This window comes from Myotis myotis, unplaced genomic scaffold (assembly GCF_014108235.1).
Source record: "Myotis myotis isolate mMyoMyo1 unplaced genomic scaffold, mMyoMyo1.p scaffold_m19_p_1, whole genome shotgun sequence".
Classification (NCBI taxonomy): Eukaryota; Metazoa; Chordata; class Mammalia; order Chiroptera; family Vespertilionidae; genus Myotis; species Myotis myotis.
In genome coordinates, this window is record NW_023416313.1 from 87,565,348 (window position 1) to 87,587,817 (window position 22,470).

At 40.8% G+C, this 22,470-nt stretch overlaps 1 protein-coding gene across 1 annotated transcript; it reads left to right on the top strand.

Moving 5' to 3' along the window:
• The first annotated feature begins 289 nt into the window (after positions 1-289).
• GIMD1 (GIMAP family P-loop NTPase domain containing 1) lies at positions 290-21,267 on the top strand. Its single transcript, XM_036343966.1, has 3 exons — positions 290-361; positions 2,388-2,782; positions 19,872-21,267. The coding sequence occupies exons 2-3, from the start codon at positions 2,390-2,392 to the stop codon at positions 20,130-20,132; spliced, it is 654 nt and encodes a 217-aa protein (XP_036199859.1). The 5' UTR covers positions 290-361; positions 2,388-2,389; the 3' UTR covers positions 20,133-21,267.
• Positions 21,268-22,470: the final 1,203 nt, after the last annotated feature.

Below are 22,470 nucleotides of genomic sequence, written 5' to 3' on the forward strand. Positions count from 1 at the left end.
TTTTTAATGTCTAGTTTGTGTTAAACAGAAACTAGACATTGCATTACTTTAGGCTATAGAAAAATTGTTACTATTAACAATGTCCTAAAACAAAGAATTTAATTCTAGCTATAGAAGTTTCAGAAAGTACCTATTGAAATTACAGGTCTGTCAGGTGACAGAAAAACTCAGTGCTGATAAAGACAATTAATCATTTATAGAGAGGATCCTAGTAAAAGATTAACTACTAAATAAATTACATACAGTATCAGTCCCAGCGTGGTACAATAATAATGTTAAAAGTCTAAAGTTCATACCAAAGAACACCTGTACCAGCTCAAGGGAAGTCTTTGTAGAAAAAGAATTTTTAACATTGGAAAAGGTACGTGATATATATATAGCAAATTGATTGGGATTTCATAGATATTATTTTTTAAATCACACATCTGATTCAGGAGTAAAAAAATAATCTGACTGATTAAATTCCAGCCAACAGAGCTGAATGATCTGGGTGAGCTGGGGTCACTTTGAGGGACCCCAAAAATTAGTGTTTTGGTATGGAGGTGTGAGGTTCCTTCAAGGTGTTAATGTTAGGGTCTGGGTAGACTAGGGTGAGGGGCATTAGAGGACAAGAAAGGCCAGAGGTACTTTCTCTATATATAATACAGAAACTGTATAATAAAAATAAAACTTATAAACAAAAATAATAAATATGCAGTTTAAAATGTCTATTTCTGAATCGGTAGTTGAGCACTTTTGGTACTTGGCCAATAGCACTGCCTCATTGATCTAATGAAAATGAAAGATGACTCTGTAATGCTATTAGGGGTTTCTGTTCTGCATAAAAGATAAACTACAATTTAGGGGAGTTGTAAATGGAATAGAGTCTCCCAAGGTTCTTCCTCCTAACTGAACTGCACAATCTGTTGGACTTTACTTTCTTCTTATTTTTTAATATGTTTTTATTTATTTCAGAGAGGAAGGGAGAGGGAGGGAGAGATAGAAACATCAATGATACGAGAGAATCATTGATCAGCAGCCTTCTGAATGCCCTCTGTTGGGGATCAAGCCCCCAGCCCAGGCATGTGCCCTGATCTGGAATTGAACTGTGACCTCCTGGTTCATAGGTGAGCGCTCAACCACTGAGCCACACTGGCAGGGCTGGACTTTACTTTTTTTATTGAGAAGTCAATGCTTTACCATGGTGAGCCATGGAAATGATTTATTAATTACTAGAGGCCCAGTGCACGAATTCCTGCACAGGTGGGGCCCCTCTGGGTGAGCCCTGTGTCTGGTGCCCTGTGGGATCTGTTGAAACTGGCTCTCCGACATCCCCCAAGGGGTCCTAGATTTCAAGAGGGTACAGGCCAGGCTGAGGAACCCACCAGTGCACGATTGGGCAGAGGAGGGGAGCGAGAGGTTGGCCAGCCGGGGAGGGACCATGGGAGGGCTCCAGGGCATGTCCAACCCATCTCGCTCAGTGCCAATCAGCTGGACCCCAGCAGCAAGCTAACCTACTGGTTGGAGCATCTGCCCCATGGTGGTCAGTGCACGTCATAGCAAGTGGATCAGCGGTCTTAGCATATCATTAGCATATTATGCTTTGATTGGTTGAACAGTCGACCTGTCACTGGACGATTGGACACAGCATATTAGGCTTTTATTATATAGGATATTCTAACAGAAATTATAAGTCATTCTCATTTTCATCAGGATGTCACCTGGTTGCAACAAAAGTAAACAGAAACAGGTTTTCTTTAACATTATTCATGTTTCATAGGAGAGAAGCAGTCAGGAAGTTAGGAAAGATGATTTCTTGCAGATGCCACTTGTGTATTCAAGCAGTGGGAAGGTGGGGAGGTGGGAAGGTGGGGGGCATTGTTTAAAATGCAAGAAGGGGGGTTTCTTCCACTGTTGTGTTTCTACTTCTCCTCCAAGAGTGAATAATTTTCAAATACTGCTGCTAGCTTTGAACTTTGGAACTTCAGTACCCATTCCTAAACCAACTCACTTACCACATTGATGAGTTAATATGGTTTACATTATTATGTCATCTAGTGGTTTGTTTGTTTTTCTCATTGTCCTATAATTCTTGCTTCCTCTTCCTTTCCTTATCTATATTTGACTTCTCTCTCCTCTTCCATTGGAAACTACTAATATTATTTCAATCTTCCCTCCTCACTGGGGTGTGTCCACTTTGGTGAATCACTCCTGCACCCTTTAGTCACTATGAATGAGAGTAAGCAAATTAAAGGTAATGCTTGGAGTGCTCTGGACATTGCATTACTTTAGGCTATAGAAAAATTGTTAATATTAACAATGTCCTAATTATTCGGGCCGGGTAAGAAGCTTTAGATGGGTGAACATAGAGGCCTACCTGCTTATGCTAAGCTTTTGGTTACTTATAGCCATGACGGACTCCAACAAGATGATCATCAACTTGGCCCTGTTTGGCATGACTCAGAGTGGAAAAAGTTCTGCTGGCAACATTCTTCTAGGAAGCACTGACTTCCACAGCAGCTTTGCTCCATGTTCTGTGACCAGAGAGTGTAGTCTGGGCCGCAGTTGTCACCTCCATGGCTTCATGCGTCGAGGGGGGCAAGAGGTAACCCTGCAGGTCCGGGTGCTGGACACTCCAGGTTATCCGCACAGCAAGCTGAGCAAGGCACGTGTGAAACAGGAGGTGAAAGAGGCCCTGGAACATCACTTTGGGCAAGAGGGTCTCCATCTTGCACTGCTGGTCCAGAGAGCAGACGTGCCTCTCTGCGGACAGGAGGCATCTCCCTCAGTCCAGATGATCCAGGTAATACATGGAGGCAATTATGAAGCAGTGCTCTCTCTCTCATTCTCTCTCTCTCTCTCTCTCTCTCTCTCTCTCTCTCTCTCTCTCTCTCTCTTTCTCTCGAGCATGCCCCATGCCTTTCTCCCTCTCTTTCCCTGAAGCATGTTCTCTTTGCCTTTCTTTTCTGTAAGCTCCAAGGGCCTTTCTTTTGCCTCTGTAACTCATGCTCTGAGCCCACACAGCTCAGCTGGCTCACCTTTTCTACATCTATGACTTTCTAAATAAACTTTCTCTTATAATTTGAAAAAAAACTGATTAAAAGAGTAGTGTAAAGCAAATTTAAAACAAGTCATTTAAAACAAGTGCTGGAATTTAGTCAGTTATAGGGCATTGAAAAAAAAGAGAGAGATATTAAACTTTAGAGGCTAACTAAGCCTCAAACCCCTAAGAACTATACAGCTGAATAAGCTTGTTAATGTGGACCCCAGACTCTCTCCATCAGAATCAACGGGGCTCCTTGTTGAAAGTGCAGATTCATCCAAGCCCCTTTGAAACAAAATCTCAAAAGTGGAGCTTATATAACTGTACTTGCATAAACTTTCCATATATTTCTTTTTTAAATTAATCTTTATTGTTGAGATTATTACAGATGTCCCTCTTTTTTCCTCCCATAGCTCCCCTCCACCCAGTTCCCACCCCACCCCAGGCCCTCACCACCCTATTGTCTGTGTCCATAGGTAATGCATACATGCATATAAGATCTTTGTCTAATCTCTTCCCACACCCCCACCCCACTCCCTTCCTTCTGAGAATCATCAGTCTGTTCCATTTCCATGTCTCTGATTCTATTCCATTCAGCAGTTAATTCTGTTCATTGGATTTTTTATTCATTTGATTTTTAGATTCACTTGTTGATAGATATGTATTTATTGTCACTTTGTTGTTCATATTTTTTATCTTTACCTTTTTCTTCCTCTTCTTAAATGCTTTAGCATTTCATATAATCCTGGTTTGGTGGTGATGTACTCTTTTAGCTTTTTCTTATCTGTGAAGCTCTTTATCTGACCTTCAATTCTGAATGATAGCTTTGCTGGGTAATCTTGGTTGTACGTTCTTGCTATTCATCACTTTGAATATTTCTTGCCACTCCCTTCTGGCCTGCATAGTTTCTGTTGAGAAATCAGCTGACAGTCATATGGACACTCCCTTGTAGGTAACTATCTGTGTTTCTCTTGCTGCTTTTGAGATTCTCTCTTTGTCTTTTGCTCTTGGCATTTTAATTATGATGTGTCTTGGTGTGGTCCTCTTTGGATTCCTTTTGTTTGGGGTTCTCTGCACTTCCTGGACTTGTAAGTCTATTTCTTTCACCAGGTAGGAGACATTTTCTGTCATTATTTCTTCAAATAAGTTTTCAATATCTTGCTCTCTCTCTTCTTCTGGCACCCCCATAATTCAGATGTTGGTTCACTTGAAGTTGTCCCAGAGGCTCCTTACACTATCTTCATTTTTGGGATTCTTTTTTCTTTTTCTTTTTTCTCTTCTGGTTGGGTGTTTTTTGCTTTCTCAAATCATTGATTTGATTCTCAGGATCTTCTAGTCTACTGTTGAATCCATGTATATTATTCTTTATTTCAGTCAGTGTATGCTTAATTTCTGACTGGTCCTTTCCCATTTTTTTTTTTTTTTTTGGCATTCTCACTAAGATCCTTGAAAGTCTCACTAAATTTCTCAGTGGTTTCTAGAAGATTCTTGATTAACCTTATAATTGTGGTTTTGAACTCTATATCCAGTAGTTTGCTTTCTTCCATCTCTTTCATTAGTGACATGTTTTTTTGTCTCCACATTTTGGTTGTTTCCCTATGTTTGTTTCTATGTATTGGGTAGCTGCTAAGTCTCTTTGAGTTGCTAGAGTGGACTTCTGTAGTAGGTGTCCTATAGGGCCCATTGGCTAGGTCTCACCAATCACCCAAGATGGACACTCTTGGTGCACCCCTTTGTGGGCTGTGTGCACAGTTTTGTTGTAGTTGAACCTTGATTGCTGTTGGTGTTACTGGGAGGAATTGACCTCCAGGCCAATTGGCTGCAACTATGGGAGAGCTGCTATGCAGGAGACACCCCTATGGAGCAAGACTTGCTTCAGTGGGGTTTTGGTGCTCACTGAATCTGCCCCTTGAGTGTGTCACTTATGGATGTGAAGAATTGTAATCTGGTATGGTCTCAAACTGATCACTGGTAAACTGGCTCTTGGGTCTCCAGGGAGGTGCAAAGTCAGCCACTGCCTGGGGCCACCCAGCAGAAGCCACAGAGAAATCTGCAGATTCAACTTCTTTGTATCGGGTTTGGAAGTGCCCTGATGAGGCCTAGCTGTGAAGCAAGGCAGGCTGGTGCTGGTGCAGGTTTTGGGGACTTTTATTGAAAGGTTTTGAGCTCCCTGATGCAGCTGCAGCTTGTTTGACAGGTTTTTAGGCCTAGAAAGGACAGACCATTCATATGCAAAAGCTGCTACACACAGATTGGGTGGGGTTGTAAATTGGGTAGGGCAGAGTCTCAAGGAATCACTAGGGCAGAGAAAACAAAAATGGCTACCAGTCAGCCCTGCACAAGGAAGTCCCAGCACAAGAACAATGACCACTCTGAGCACCTTCATCTGGAAGAAAGCTGCCCGCATTCCTGCCCCAATGCCAGACAGTCCAGTTTCTCCCCATATGTGTCTGGGTCCCCCAGAGCCTCACCCGGCATTGGAGTTCAGAGGAAGTGAGAGCTTGTAAATTCAGTTTGTGGTGTTGGCCTTTTTTTTATTTATTTATTTATTGATTGATTTTAGAGAGGAAGGAAGAGGTAGAGAGAGATAAAAACATCAATGATGAGAGAGAATCATTGATTGGCTGCCTCCTGCATGCCCCCCACTGGAGACTGAGCCCACAACCCGGGCATGTGCCCTTGGCCAGAATCAAACCCGGTACCCTTCAGTCCGCAGGCCGATGCTCTATCCACTGACCCACACTGGCTAGGGTGGTGCCGGCCTTTTAAGAGAAGCAGCTGGGTCTCCAGCAGCCTGTGTGTCACTCAGCCCCAATCCACTGGTTTTTACAGTCCGTAGTTCTTATGGCCTATAGGGATTTCTTTCCCCAGCTATGGGACCCTAAGCTGGGGGTCTGGTCTGGTCTGGGGCTGGAACTCCTTGCTCCTCCAGGTGGCCTCCAAAGAGGCGATCTCCCTCCTGATTAAAAAAGCAGCACACACAGGTGCCAAACCAGCCCTTTCCATGCTTCCACACCTCCTACCAGTCTCAATGTGCTTTCTTCTTTACTTCTCTACTTGTAATACTTCCACTCAGCTAGCGTTCCCATGGTTCTGGATGATAGTTGTTCTGTATTTTAGTTGTAATTTTGATGCGGTTGTGGGAGGCAGCAAGTACAAGCATTTACCTATGCTGCCATCTTGGTTCTCTCCATATATTTCTTAAAAATGGTTAAGTTTCAGAACTACTGAACTAAAATACTGAGTTGCATCCATATAACATCTAGGAGACTAGCAGAGTTCACCAACAAATTGGTATTCATTCACTCATTCATTGAACACTATTAATAGCAGCACAGATCATAATGATTGGTGAGTAATATATGAGACTTTTCATCAAAAAAGCTTAGAGTCTGGAAGAAACAAATAAACAAGTATAAGGCAATGCATTAAGTGCTGAAGTAGTGTAATGTATGACTAGGGGAAAAGGAGACTCCACTGAGACTTACATCATGGTAAATATTCAGGAGAGATCTATACTCTAGTTATGGGACAGAAATCAGGAATTTTAGATACTTTGGTTGCCTCATAATCGGTAGGGTCAGTCAGAAACCGCCCCATTCCAGCCTTGAGAAGACCAAGGGGACCTCAGGGGGGACATGAATGGCATGTGCACGCTTGCCTTGTGGTCTTTGTTTGTTCATCCTAATATTTAAAAAGCCAGGGGCCATCATGACCTAAATGACTGAATGGGCGACCGAACAAGAGGCTGCATGGGGCGACCAGGCCGGTGGGGGGCAGGGCAGTGAGGGATGACAAAATGACTGGGCCCTGGTCCCCAGCTGGGGTGCAGTGGTGGGAGGGAGCTCTGGGCCCTGGCCGGGGCATGGTGGAACTCTGGGTCTCCCACGATCGGGAGTGTGGCCGGCCTTCAAACCGGGGCCCAGAGCTCCCTATCACCACCGTGCCCCAGACAGTGCTAAGAGCTCCCTCCCACTGGGGCGCAGCGGCGGAAGAAGGCTATGGGCCTTGGCCAGGGTGCGGCGGAACTCTAGGTCTCCTATAATCAGGGGTGTGGCTGGCCTTCAAACCCGGGGCCCAGAGCTCCTGTCACTGCCGTGCCCCAGCCAGGGCTCAGAGCTCCCTTCTGCTGCCACTCCCCAGCAGGGGGAGCAGTTAGGAGTGACCCAGCTGGCAGGGGGGGCAGTGAGGGGCAAACAGGCTGGTGGGGAGGCAGCAATTAGGGGAGACCAGCCTGGCAGGGGGGGCAGCTGGGGGTAACCAGGCCAGCTTGGAGACAGGGGTGACCAGGCCGGCAGCAGGGGGTAGTTAGGGGCAACCAGGCCAGCAGGGAGGCAGGGGGGGGGGGCAGTTGAGTGCGACCAGGCTGGAAGTGGGGCAGTAAGGAGCGATCAGGCCAACAGGCCAGTAAGCGTAAGTTAGGAGCCAGCGGTCCAGGATTGTGAGACAGATGTCCAACTGGCAGTGGGGCATCCCCTGAGGGGTCCCAGGTTGGAGAGGGTGCAGGCTAGGCTGAGGGGAACCCCCCCTCCCATACACGAATTTTGTGCACTGGACCTCTAGTTTATTATAAGTTACTAAGGTGGAGGCTTATTCAGCCAGGCTAGGAAAGGGTCTTGGGGGAGGGGAGAGGACCTGGGTATGGCCACAGCTCTCTGTTCTCTGTGAGCTGATTGAGTTGATAGAATGGCCTTGTGTAGTAGGTGTCCCATAGGGCCCATTGGCTCGGTCTCTCCAATCACCATGGACACTCTGGTGCACCCCTTTGTGGGCTGTGTGCACAGTTTTGTTGTAGTTGAACCTTGATTGCTGTTGCCCAATGTACAAAATTCGTGCAAGGGCATGGCCCTTGCAGCCACGGCAGCTGCCTCTGCTTCCGCCCGCTCAGCCACGTCTTTGTCCAGAATGTCATCTGAAAGGTCACCTGGTCTAATCAGCATATTATGATTTTATTATTATAGATATGTGCAAGGCCCAGGTACAACCAACAATTACTGGAAACTGCTCATTGAACTGCTCCATTCTATTCAATTTATTGATTCTCTGATCTGGGACTTCTGAAATTTAACTGCTGGACTTGACTAGAATTACTCAGTAGCTTTGTGAAGTCACTGAACTCGGAGAGCTCATCTCTACTGGAAGCTCCACAGGTAAAGTACACAGAGAATAGAGAGCAGACATTTTTTATCCAAGAAAAATTTGTATAAATGCTGCTCTTCTTTTGGTCCATCTCTGATCAAGCTGATATAGGCTCTGTTACACTTAGAAAGAGAGTACACTTTGCTTTAAAGGAAGACTTTTCCCCAGTAACTAGTAAAGGCATAAGATTGTTTTAAATCACAGACACACATTTTACTTTTTAGTAACTGTGCATGTTTCTAAAAAAAGTCCATATGTGTAATCACAAGAAACTAGCGGAAAAAATTAGGGTGACAAGAGAATAAAAAATAATCCTCATCATCCAACTCCTGAAAAATCAAGATCGGGCTGTACAAAAGCAAATAAAAAGAGATGATTGCAATTAAGAAACATTGTGGAATCTAAGAAAGCCAATCTACCTCTCCCAAACTATTAAAACCTGCATTTAAAGCATCCATTTCTGGTGAGAATTTAAGGGTGGGGGGACCTGTGGTTTTCCATCAGTGTAATTTTCAGAGTTTTTTTTTAAAACTAGTGTTTTTATTGCCCTAGCTGGTTTGGCTCAGTGGGTAGAGCGTCGGCCTGCGGACTGAAGGGTCCCAGGTTCGATTCATGTCAAGGGCATGTACCTTGGTTGCGGGCACATCCCCAGTAGGGAGTGTACAAGAGGCAGCTGATCGATGTTTCTCCCCCATTGATGTTTCTAACTCTCTATCCCTCTCCCTTCCTCTCTGTAAAAAAAAAAAAAAATCAATAAAATATATTTTAAAATAAATAAATAAAAAAATATATGTTTTTATTGATTTTAGAGAAAGGAAGAAGGAGAGATAGAAACACCAATGATGAGAGAGAATTATTGATCGGCTGTCTCCTGTACGTTCCCTGCTGGGGATCAAGCCCACAACTAGGGCATGTGCCCTGACCCGAATCAAACCGTGACCTCCTGGTTCATAGGTCAACACTCAATCACTGAGCCATACCAGTCGGGCATGAAACAGTTTTTAAAGTTCATTTAAAGCTGCTATTAAATAAGCATTTAGATTGAGCTATAGATGGGTGTAATTCAATAAATTCAGTAAATGCATAAGCAAATATTTCTCAAAACTAACCTGACTCTCTCCATATGTCTTCAAATTATTCTCTATGCTAGTCTTATGCTGAGCCACAAAGGGTATTTAAAAGACATACATTTTGAAAATAGATTTATTTTCCAGTTTTGAGATATAGAAGAATATTACAATCCCCTAATTTTTTTTATACAAGTAAATTTGATTCATACTTATCTCCTATCTTTTTAAGTGGTATCTGGTATACAGCCTTCTCTTATGGCTGCCTTCCTTAAGTTAATGTCCAATCAGAAGTTAAAGATGGGCTAGGGCCAAACTCAGATCTATAATAATTTTTTCAAAAATATATAGATTCTCTCCCAGGAGAACTCTGCTGTCAAGACTTAGTATCCAATCCCAGGGGTTTCCCCGCTTTGCTTTCTCCTGCCTCTCTAGTCTATCGCCAGTGGATTTCATGTAACCCACCTACGTCCCTTCCTTTGATTACAATGTATAAATAGATGTAACCGAGCATTCTCTCAATTCATCGAGGTTCTGCTTCCCGGCATATGTTGACAGTTTGGCTCAAATAAACTCACAACAATTCTTAAAAAAAAAAAATAGAGAGAGAGAGAGAGAGAGAGAGAGACTTGGTAATCCTGAGGGGCCCACGACCCCCGGGAGGCATTGCAGCCCTATTTTGGGCTTCCACCATGATCTTCCGTGGAAGGTCGCCCAAGCACAGGCTGATTGTTTATGACCTTCTTCCTGAAGGTGACTCAGATACTGGTGGCAGCCATCTGGGTGTGCTCACAGGCTGGGAGCAGCTGCAGAATGTCTGAATATTCAACAGGACCAGCAGCTGTTAGGAAGGCACAAGGAGTCGTTAAGGTCCTCCAGTTGCAGACACACCCTGGATTGTTTTATTGTTCAGGCTGATGAAAAATGGGGAACAGAACATCTGCCATCAGCTTTTACTGCTGCCTGCCCTGGAAGGTGTCTTAAGGCCAATGCCAGAGAAGTGCCCTCTTCTTCCCTGTAACTCCCTGTGGTCTTTACATGTCTCTCTCAATTTGTGCTCCAATATTTTACAAATGCATTATAGGCTTCCAGCTGTGATAACTGAAACATTTCCCTTCATAATCCTTTTTTCTTTATTTATGTTAGGCCTTTCTTAATTTACAGTAAAAAGGTAGCAATGCCAGTGAGTCATCTACCAAAACTTGGGAAATAAAGAAAATGATTCTTTTAAATATTATTTGAATATCATTTGAATGTTAAACACACACACACACACACACACACACACACACACACACACACACAATGGATCAGAGCAGATGTAGTAAAGTCACCTTAAGGAAAGTGCTAGCGTGCAGCAAACGGTAAGAAACTGAATCCATGAATTGACTACAACCATATTCTTTCCACTATCATGGTATCATGTATTATTTTTGTACATAATCAGGCTTCAAACATTTATTTTTATTTAGAATTAACATGACTGTTAATGTTATAGGTGGATATGTATACAAAAGGCTGAGAAAGGCCAATGCAGGACCTGAAAATACTAAGCAAAGATCATCAGCATAGGTTTTTTGATGGAATTTAGTTGGAAAATAAGCCTTATTATAATTCTGGGTATATGGCTATAAATGGTACTAAGACTTTCCTGGCTTCAGTTTCTCATTTATAAAATGGAGATAATTTTACCTGTGTTAAAGAGTTCTGAGGCTCATATTTCATAAATGCAATATGCTCAGCATTGTGCCTGAATTATACAGTAGGTTCGCTGAAAATTAGTATTACTGTTATTGTTTTTATTGTTATCATCACTACTCAGATTGCGATGGGTACCATTCAAACTAACTAGTAGATATGAGCAACACATTTTAGAGGTAAAGAACATGGATTCTGAAGTAAGTTATACCTGTGCACAAGTTCCTACTTAGTTATTTACTTGCTTTGTGACCTTGGGCAAGTAACTTCTCTAACCTTCCATCTCTTTATTGATAGATTGGGAAAGATAATAGTGTCTACTGCAGTACTTTTGGGATAATGTCATACTCACAATAGCAAATGGCAAGTATACAATAAATATTAGCTATGGTCATTCTGATTGTATTGTTGGAATTTGTCTTGTTCTAAAATTGGGACATTTTTTGTAGCCGCCTTTGGGATTATCTTGCTAGGCTACAAAAGAAAGTAAGAGTGAAATCAAATTTACATGGCCCTGATTTATAACTATAAGAACTTCCTTATTAATTTAAAAAAAAGAAAACATGGGAAGAAAAATTGACTGGCTTATTAAGGAAAAACTGAAAAGCCCCAATGTCATGGGAAGGACGTGGGCCTGGCAGTCCAGGGACCTTTGTTACAGCCCAGACCTGCCAACAATCAGCTACATTGCTTTGGCCAAGCCATTAACAACGCAACCTCAATATCATCATCTGTGAATAAGGCAATTTGGACAGATATTTCTAAAGTTGAAAATTCTCTGAATTTGATCTAATGAGGTCTTATCATTCAACTTTGGCTCTTTGAGAAGGAAAATGTAGTGCTTTAAGTGGGGTGAGAGTAACGGAACAGCATAAAATATAAAAAAATGGTCCTTATTGTCTTCTTTTTCATGATAATTTTTTTCTCAGTTGATGTAATAGTTGGCTTTTTAAAAAGTTTCCCCCTAAAAAGTCCAGATGCTATGATTTCATCAACCACAAACAAATGGGGCAGGGCTGGTGAGGTCCTGGGAAATGAATATAATTCCTGGAAAACAATGTCTATATCCTAACTAGTTGTCCCACAAGGACTAGATGGGCTCTCCTACCCATTAAGCACTCTGAAACCAAACAAATTCACAATTGATTGTAAATTTTCCATCTAGCTTAGCACTCTATTTAAATTATTAACACCAGATAACTTACATCAACTTATCTTGCTCTTGGATTTTCAAGTAAGGTATCAATCAACTGTGATTATTCTTTCTCTGGGTCCATAGAGAACACTTTTGGCCACTAACATGTTGACTATACACCAAACGACACTACTTTTAAATATTCAACTATTTCCTGGCCAAAAATCAATCTAAAGATTATAAGCTAAATCAACCATTCTCTTCTATTTTTGGCAGTTATTCACAAATACAATTTCTCTCACAGTTCAGGATATGAATATCTTTTCATAAATAATTAGCTACATGTGAAAACTTCCCAATAGCTAAATACATGGACTCGTAAATGATATTGAACTCACAAATCTATTTTCTTTAGGTGCTTTAACTCATTTTCCCTGAATCATAGTATACTTTAAAGTATGTGTTGGTGACAAAAAGGAAATGTATTACTGTTGGCTGCCTCCTGCAAGCCCCGTACTGGGGATCGAGGCCTCAACTAGGACATATGCTCTGACCTGGAATCAAACCAGCAACCTTTTGGTGCACTGGACGATGCCCAAACAAGTAAACCACACCAGCCAGGCCCCACAAATGTTAATATACTGATGTTTTTAAAATACTTAATGACAACTATGGCTCATGCATCAACTAATACAGAGAGGGTGGGGCCTGGGGGAGGATCAAGGGGTTAAGGGCAGGAGCTATTTATTAACTTGTATTTCACATTTCAATATTATGACAATTCATGTAAACACATTTATAACATATTGGATGAATAACAGATCTACCTCTAAATTTGAGGAACTTCCAGAGACAAGAGTGATGAAGGATCAATAGTTGTGTAGAAAAAAATCCCAATCCTAAAATCCCTAACACTGCTCAATCCCTCCCTTTACTTGGTATGTCTTCGCTACCTGGTAACTCCCTCATTAATTCCTGTGCTCAAGGCATCATCACATGCTAGAAACTTTTCTGACACCTTCCTTTACCCCCACTTTCCATCCACCCCCAAACTGGGCTAAATGTCTGCCCTTCTAACACCAACATATTTTCTATCACAACAATTGCAATTATACTAAATTGTAAGTATTATTTTTTCTATCTGTCCCACTTCCTCAGTTCTAAGTTTAGTTAATACACAAGAATCTCTGCTACTTAGAAGCAGCAAATGTAGTCTTGTTCTACAGTGTCTTCTGGAACAAAGAAGACCCTCAATAAAGTTTTGCAGAATGAATAGATCTCCTAGAGTGCTTTTAAAAGTTCAAATTTCCAGGTTTCATCCCTAAAGATTCTGATGCATTTTTAGCAAGCATAGAAAGTGGTTCTAATCCTAGCCAGTTTGTCTCAGTGGATAGAACATCAGCCTGTGGCCTGAAGGGTCTGGGTTTGATTCCAGTCTCCCATCAAGGACATTACCTTGGTTGCAGGTTCAATTCCCCACCTTGATCAGGGAGCATGCCAGTTCACATCGATGTTTCTCTCTCCTTGTCTCTCCCCCTGCCTTCCAACTCTCTTTAAAAGTCAATGGAAAAATATCCTCAGGTGAGGATTAACAAAAAAAAAAAAAAAAGAAAAAAGAAAATGATTCTCTTGTAAATGACCCAGGAATCTTTTTATTCTTAGAACCTAGACCTGATATACTTAGCATTTCATTAATTTTTTTATGGTTTTCTATATCTGTATTTTATTTTACACTAGTAAAGTTAAATAACATACACCAAAAAAATCCCCAAACGTCCAACAGAAAATTTGTATAACAATATTAATACGTGACAGAATAAGGAAAGAGAGAACAAGATGGATAGTTATATATAAAATGAGAAAAATAATTAACCATGATGAAAATAATCATAATATTTATTCAACTAGCAACAGAGGCTCAAATGTATAAAACAAAACCTAAGAATTACTTAAAGAAAATCAAAAAATCTAAAAATAAGCTAGAAAAACTAGGAGATTTCAAAACATAACTATAAGAAGCTGAGAAATACAAAAATAAAGACTATTAAGTTAGATTTTATTATTACCTAAGATTATATTTTCCCCAATGAAATCTAATGTCTTAATAATTAATAATAGTAATAAATATATAAACATGTCAGAGAAAACAGAATACATCTATGAATACTGTGTCAAGAGTCTGCAATCAGTCCTGGGAAAGTAAAATTGCATAACCCATAAGAGTATAAAAAACTTGCTCCTACCAAAAAACTTGTCAAATATATTGCAGATTTGAAGAATAGTTATGTTAACTGCATCCATTAGCAACTGTCAAAAGGTTGAGTTGGCAAGCATTTTTTTAAATTAAATCTTTATTGTTCAGATTATTACAGTTGTTCTTTTTTCCCCCCATAGTTCCCCTCCACCCGGTTCCCACCCTACCCTCTGCCTTTACCCCCCACCCCCACTGTCCTCATCCATAGGTGTACGATTTTTGTCCAGTCTCTTTCCGCACCCCCATACCCCTTCCACCCTGAGAATAGTCAGTCCACTCCCTTTCTATGCCCCTGATTCTATTATATTCACCAGTTTATTCTGTTCATCAGATTATTTATTCACTTGATTTTTAGATTCACTTGTTGATAGATATGTATTTGTTGTACATAGTTTGTATCTTTACCTTTTTCTTCTTCCTCCTCTTCTTAAAGGATACCTTTCAGCATTTCATATAATACTGGTTTGGTGGTGGTGAAGTCTTTTAGCTTTTTCTTATCTGTGAAGCTCTTTATCTGACCTTCAATTCTGAATGATAGCTTTGCTGGGTAGAGTAATGTTGGTTGTAGGTTCTTGCTATTCATCACTTTGAATATTTCTTGCCGCTCCCTTCTGGCCTGCATAATTTCTGTTGAGAAATCAGCTGACAGTTGTATGGGTACTCCCTTGTAGGTCACTGACTTTCTTTCTCTTGCTGCTTTTAAGGTTCTCTCTTTGTCTTTTGCCCTTGGCATTTTAATTATGATATGTCTTGGTGTGGTACTCTTTGGATTCCTTTTGTTTGGGGTTCTCTGCACTTCCTGGACTTGTAAGTCTATTTTTTTCACCAGGTAGGGGAAGTTTTCTGTCATCATTTCTTCAAATAGGTTTTCAATATCTTTCTCTCTATCTTCTTCTGGCCCCCCATAATTCGGATGTTGGTACGCTTGAAATTGTCCCAGAGGCTCCTTACACTATATTCATATTTTTGGGTTCTTTTTTCTTTTTTCTTTTCTGGTTGGGTGTTTTTTGCTTCTTCGTATTTCAAATCTTTGACTTGATTCTTGCGATCCTCTAGTCTGCTGTTAGGATTCTGTATAATATTCTTTATTTCAGTTGGTGTATGCTTAATTTCTAGTTGGTTCTTTTTCATATCCTTGAGGGTCTCACTAGATTTATGGAGGGTCTCACTAAGTTTATTGGCGGTTTCTAGAAAATTCTTGAAAAACCTTATAAGTGTGGTTTTGAACTCTATATCCTATAGTTTGCTTTCCTCCATTTCTGTCATTTGTGACCTGTTTCTTTGTCTCCACATTTTTTATGCTTCCTTGTGTTGATAGGGTGGCTTTCTGTGTCAGGTGTCTTATAGGGCCCAGTGGCTCAGCCTCCCCAATTACCTGAGGTGGACACTCTTGGTGCACCCCTTTGTGGGCTTTGTGCACAGTCTTGTTGTAGTTAAGCCTTGATTGTTGTAGGTATCACTGGGAGGAGTTGACCTTCAGGCCAATTGGCTGTGAGAATCAGCTGTGTCTGCTGTGGGAGAACTTCTGTGCTGGAGACACCCTTATGGGGCAAGACTTGCTTCAGTGGGGCTTTGGTGCTCACTGAGTCTGCCCCCTGAGTGTGTCCCTTATGGATCTGAGGAGTTGTAATCTGCATGGTCCCACTCTGACCACTGGGTACACTGGCTCTTGGATCTCTGAGGAGGTGCTAATTTAGCCTCTGCCTGAGGCTACCCAGCAGGAGCTATGAAGAGATTCCTCTTCTTTGTTTAGGGTTTGGAGGTGCCCATATGAGGCCCAGCTGTGAAGCAAAGAAAGCTGATGTGGGGCCTTGGGCCTTTTTTTTGGAAGTTCTGGGTCTCTTTGACCCAGCTGCAACTTGTTAGGTAATTTTCAGATTGCAAAGGGCCAGGCCTTTCATATGCAAAAGCCTCTGTGCACAGCTTGGGTGGGGCGGGGTCTCAGGGGATCAACAGGGCGGAGCAAGCAGCTATGGCTGCTCCCCAGTCCTACCCTAAGAGGCCCTGCATCTCAGCGTCCCAGTAATCGCTGCAAGCACCTCTGAGAGAAAGCTGCCCTCGAATTCTGCCCGATGCCAGACAGTCCAGTTTCTCCCCGTATGAGTCTGGGTCCCCAGAGACTCACCTGGAACTGGAGTTCAGAGCAGTCGGGAGCTTGAGACTCCCTCCCAATTGAAAGACAACCATGTCCTCAGCTTCCAGCCCTTTCGGCGTGCGCCTCTGTACCTCTGCATTTTACTTCCGCACCTCCTCTGAGTCTCAGTGTGCTTTTCTCTTTCCTTCTAGTTGTAGAATTTCCACTAAGCCAGCCTTCCTGTGGTTCTGGATGATGTCCGTTTTGTCTTTTAGTTGTGTTTTTGAAGTGGTTGTTCGAGACAGCAATTTCCAGTGTTTACCTATGCTGCCATCTTGGTTTCCCTCATTAATTTTTTTAAACCACTTGTATTAATTTGCTAGGGCTACCATAACTAAGTACCATTGACTGAGTGGCTGAAGCTACAGAAATTTTTCTGTCAGTTCTGGAGGCTGGAATTCTAAAATAGATGTTAGCAGGGTTAGTTCCTTCTAAGGACTGTGAGTAAAAGATCTGTCCAAGGAGTCTCTCTTTGACTTATGAATGACCGTCCTTATGTTCACCTGGTGAAATCCCTATATTCATGTCTTTGCCCAAATTTCTCTGGTTTAGAAGGGCACCAAATCACAATGGATTAGAAGCCCATCCTATGGCCTTATGTTAACTAATTACAAATGCAAGAACCCCACTTCCAAATAGAGTCACATTCTGAGGTTCTGGAGGTTAGAATTTCAATATATGAGACACAATTCAACTCATAACACCAGCTTTTATTTTGTTTTATCTGACTCCTCTCCCATGAGAAATGTACTGAATAAATGACAAACTCTGAAGAGGTCTGCTAATTTTGCTGTGTCATTGTTAAAATGTGCTACTGGCATTACATGTATACTTAAATTTACACAAGAACTATGTTCTTTAAAAGTTGGGCTAATCAAAGTTTTGCTAATTTATGTTTTTAAAAGGCATATAAGAATATGCCAAATAAAGTAGTGCTTTGAAAAATCCTTATGTAAACTTTAGAATCTTTCTATTAAAAATAATTATTCTCTTGTACTGATCTTGAAACTTCAATTCAGATTTTCTTGAAAGCAGGGCATTTTTAAACTAGAAATTATTCTATGGTGAAGACAAATTCTGAACAGATATGAGGAAAAATTTTGGACCTCTAGGCAAATCCATGATAATGAACTACAGAACAAAAGAGAAGTTTTACCAGAAAGTATAATTATGTATACCAAAGTTTAAGCTTCAAAAATTTAGACTAAATAAATAAAGAAAACTCTAAACCTTATATTTGAGATGATGGTGCTGGTCCAAATTCCAAATTAATTCAAAATATATTATATTAGAGTTCACAACGTGTTAGAGGCTTTGATTTATATATAAAGACATAGACCTTGTCTTCAAAGAGCTCATAGTCAAGTTATAAAGATGTGTAAATAAATAGCTCTGATAAAAGTCAGCCTGTATTAGGAGTAACCATGGACTCAAGATGTTTCTAATTTTAAAATATTGTCCCAAAATTCCTGTATTTTCACATTAAATTTATATGTCCTGATTCTTCCTTCCTCTCTCCCTCCTTCTTTTCCCTCCTTCCTTCCTTTCTTCCTTCCTTCTTTCCTCCTTCCCTCTCTCCTTTTATTCTTTCACTATAGTCATTTTTTCATATTATAAATACTAGTTCTATATTTGTTATATACATTGAAGTTTCCCAAATTGTCTTTTGATTTTTTCAAGATTTTTTTTTAAAACCTGAGTTTGTACTAATACTTCTCTATGGGTTTGTATTCTCTAAGCATCAATTTCTCTATATCATAATGGAGATAATTATAGTATTTCTCACAGAGCAGCACATTTTCAAAAGAGCTCATGTGCTTATAATAATATCTGGCATAAATATTAGGTGATCTCCCCTCTTCTGATTATTAGAGATCTTCTGTTTTTATTCCTAAGCATTTTCTATTTTTCTGGCTATTACAAACTATAGCTGCTTTGGAAATATTTTGATAATGAGAGTGTTTGGAATGGAGGGAATGTTATTTTACTGTCATATTGTCATGATTTCGTATAACTGAAAATATTCAAAAAAGTTAAATTGTTATTTCTAGATGCCTTTCATATTGCATGAACAATTTGCCACATGCTGTTCCTTCTGCTTATTTTCACTAATCAAACAAGAATTTATTACATAACCAACTTCCACAGATTACTAAACAAAGGAACACCATTCTTCAGTGTTTTTCAAACACATTAGAGGAAGTCATCTGATAAATTGTGTTTGATTATAGGCATGTGAAGTGAAGAGGATGAGAATCACAGCAACATTTTGTAGTTGTTCCAAATTACCAAATGTATTTTGATCTTAGCTTTTCCATGACATGTAACCAGATTATGTAATTGTAAATCCTTAAAAACATTTTTAGCTATGATAATAATACAATTAAACAACAATAACAACAAAAATACGGCAATTTCCTTGGCCAGGATACATTGACTGAAAGGAATTCAATGGTTCTAATAGATTTAGGTAGATAGGCAAATATAAATGATTGCTGAATGTTGTAAATGTAAATACAGTAGTCCCTCTTACCCCTGGGGGATATGCTCCAAGACCTCCAGTGAATACCTGAAACCACAGAGGATACCAAACCCTATACATACTATTTTTTCCTATACATACCTATGACAAAATTTAATTTGTAAATTAGGTACAGTAAAAATGAACAATAATAAAATAGAACAATTATAATATACTGTAATAAAAATTAATGTGAATGTGGTCTCTCTTTCTCTCTTAATTATCATATTGTACTGTACTCGCCCTTCTTCTGATGATGATGATGTGACATGATACAATGCCTACATGATGACATGAAGTGAAGTGAATGGTGTAGATCTTTTTGGACCAGGATTGACTGGGGGTAACCAAAACTGCAAAAAGTGAAACCACAAGTAAGAGGGGACAGCTATGTATCAGCTGCAGAATTGGTAATATGCAGTTTTGAGGATGTGTATACATAAATTATAACAGTAAAATAAAATAGAGAACTAAAGCCATTTAATTTATTTTTTAAAATATTTTCTTGATTTTTAGAGAGAGAGGGAGAAAGGGAGAGAGAGAAACATAGATTGGCTGCTTCCTGCACACTGCCTACTAGGATGGAGCCCGCAACCTGGGCATGTGTCATGTCTGGGAATCGAACCAGTGACCTCTTGGTTCATGGGTTGAAGCTCAACCACTGAACCACTCCAGCTGGGCAAAATAAAGCCTTTATTTTTTACAAAGCCCACACCTCTCTCTCCATTTGCTTACATTATCTGACCCCTTCTTCACTTCCCATTACATATATCAACATTTAGAAACATAATAATATACATGGATATTTGTTGATTATATATGTTGGACCATAACAAACTCCTTTGTTCGTTTCTGATAAATACAGTCCAAGGAAAATAACCATTTAACTTCTCTCTTTCAGGAGCTTCTGGGACATGCTTGGAAGAATTATACTGCCATTCTTTTCACCCATGCAGAAAAAATAGAAGAGGCTGGGTTCAATGAAGCTGAATATTTACACGAGGCCTCTGATACATTGCTGACCCTACTAAACTCTGTTCAGCACAGATATATTTTCCAGCATAAAAAAGGAACCTCGCTTAATGAACAAAGAATAAAAGTCTTAGAAAAAATAATGGAATTTATAAGAGAAAATAGCTACCAAGTTCTTACCTTTAAATAACATTTAGATAAAAGGAAAAGAACATTGGGTTTTAATACCAGAAACTTGGTTTCAAAAGGGTCTTTGTTAGAAAGGATGTGGACCATGAGAATGCCAATATCCTGACAGTGAAAGTGTACACTGGTATACACACTATGGAAATTACCCAAATGTTCATCAACAGTAGCATGGATAAGCAAATACTGGTATTTCACACAATAACATGTTATATGGTAATGGGAATGAATGAACTGCATGTAACAGTATCAATGAATTGCCTAAACATAATGCTGAAAGCAAGAAGCCAAACAAACTCCATAAGTGTTGTCACAAACTTGATTTTCAATATTTGAGTACCTTTTTCATATATTCTTGTCTTTGATTGGTGTTTTCATCTTACACACCTATTGCTAATAACAATTTGATCAATGTAAAGTCATATCTTACTGTTACCTTAATGTCCATTTCCCAGACTACTACTGAATTGAAGTATTTTTTTATAAGCATGTTGGTCATTAGATTTGCTCTTCTATGAATTGCCTCTTCATATTTATTGTACTTTTTCTATTGGATTACTTCTCACAAAGATTCTGTGTTTAACCAAAACTTTAGAAAGGCTCCTGAAACTTCTCCAGGCCCATCTGTGCCTTGTAAAATCTAGTTTTAGCAAGAACCAGGCTGCTTAAACTAAGTCAGTTTAACAAGAATCCTCTACCTTCTTTTTGGGATTGGATTTCTCATCCTCTATTATCCCCCTGGTGATGTTGGATCACCCTTGCTTGTCTGCAGCAAAGATCCTATTAGGTTGATGTGGCCAGATTCCCCTGACCCTTGGTGCTTCCTCTTGGTAACTGTCCATCCACAGATCCCCACCCCTGCTACTTGGCTATAAATTCCCACTTCCCATACTGGGCCCAATCTCTCTCCCCACTGTAAAATCCCATTGTGGTTCCTATATCTATCTTGGTATTACCATCAGGTCTGCCTTACCAACTTTAACAGTGCCACTGAATATATTTTTCTTGAACACCTCTTGCTTGGCAAATTGGAAGAGCTCTATCTAATCTAATAAAAGACAAACATGCAAATTGACCGTACCTTCACTATGTCTTAAGTGACGCCCACCAGCCAATCAGAGCGACTATATGCAAATTAACCCAACCAAGATGATGACCAGCAGCCACGGAGCTGGAGTGAGCAGGAGGCTTGGTTGCTCCAGTGATGGAGGAAGCCAAGCTTCCCGCATGGCGTGGCCAGCTCTGAGCTCCACTGAAGGCAACAAAGTTTCAATTATAGAAGATAAATAAACCCCAGATACCTGCTTTCAGCCGGTTGTGGCCACGGAACTGGAGCGAGCAGGAAGCCAAGCTTCCCGACTGCCATGGCTGGCTCTGAGCTCCACTGAAGGCAATAAAGTTTCAATTATAGAAGGTAAATAAATAAGAGAATTAAAAAATAAATAAATAAAGGAGAGGCTGGGAGCTTTCGTCACTGGGTGGCTTGGGCAGCCTGAAAACAGCTATCAGCCCCTCACCCAGGCTGGCCAGGCACCCAAGCGTGACCCCCCCCACCCTGATCCGGGACACCCTTCAGGGAAAACTAGCCAGCCACCACCCGTGCACCAGGCCTCTATCCTATATAATAAAAGGGTAATATGTAAACTGACCCTAACAGCAGAAAGACTGGGAATGACTGGTCACTATGACACACACTGACCACTAGGGGGCAGACGCTCAATGCAGGAGCTGCCCCCTGGTGGTCAGTGCGCTCCCACAGGGGGAGCTCTGCTCAGCCACAAGCCAGGCTGATGGCTGCCAGCACAGCAGTGGTGGTGGGAGCCTCTCCTGCCTCCGCAGCAGCGCTAAGGATGTCCGACTGCAGCTTAGGCCTGCTCCCCACTGGCAAGTGGACTTCCCCCGAGGGCTACCGGGCTGCCAGAGGGATGTCTGATTGCCATCTTAGGTCCAATCCCCCGGGGAGCGGGCCTAAGCCAGCAGGTGATCATCCCCTGAGGGGTCCCAGGCTGCGAGAGGGCACAGGCTGGGCTGACGGACCCCCCCCCCCCCCCGCCCAGTGCACAAATTTTTGAGCACCAGCCTCTAATATTATAGATAATAGTCCTCTATCTGCCCTTCATGATGCATTTTTTTCAATTCTATTACTTATCCTTTAACTTCGTTTATAGTAACTTGTGTCAAATTAAATTTGTAAATTTTCATCTAGTCATATATTTCTATGTACATGATATGAGGTAGGATTTTAGTTTCATTTCCCTTCAGATATGTAATCAATTATATTTGCTTTACTTATTAAATAATCCATCCTTTTCCTACTTATAAAAGGTAGTCTGAAATAGGCA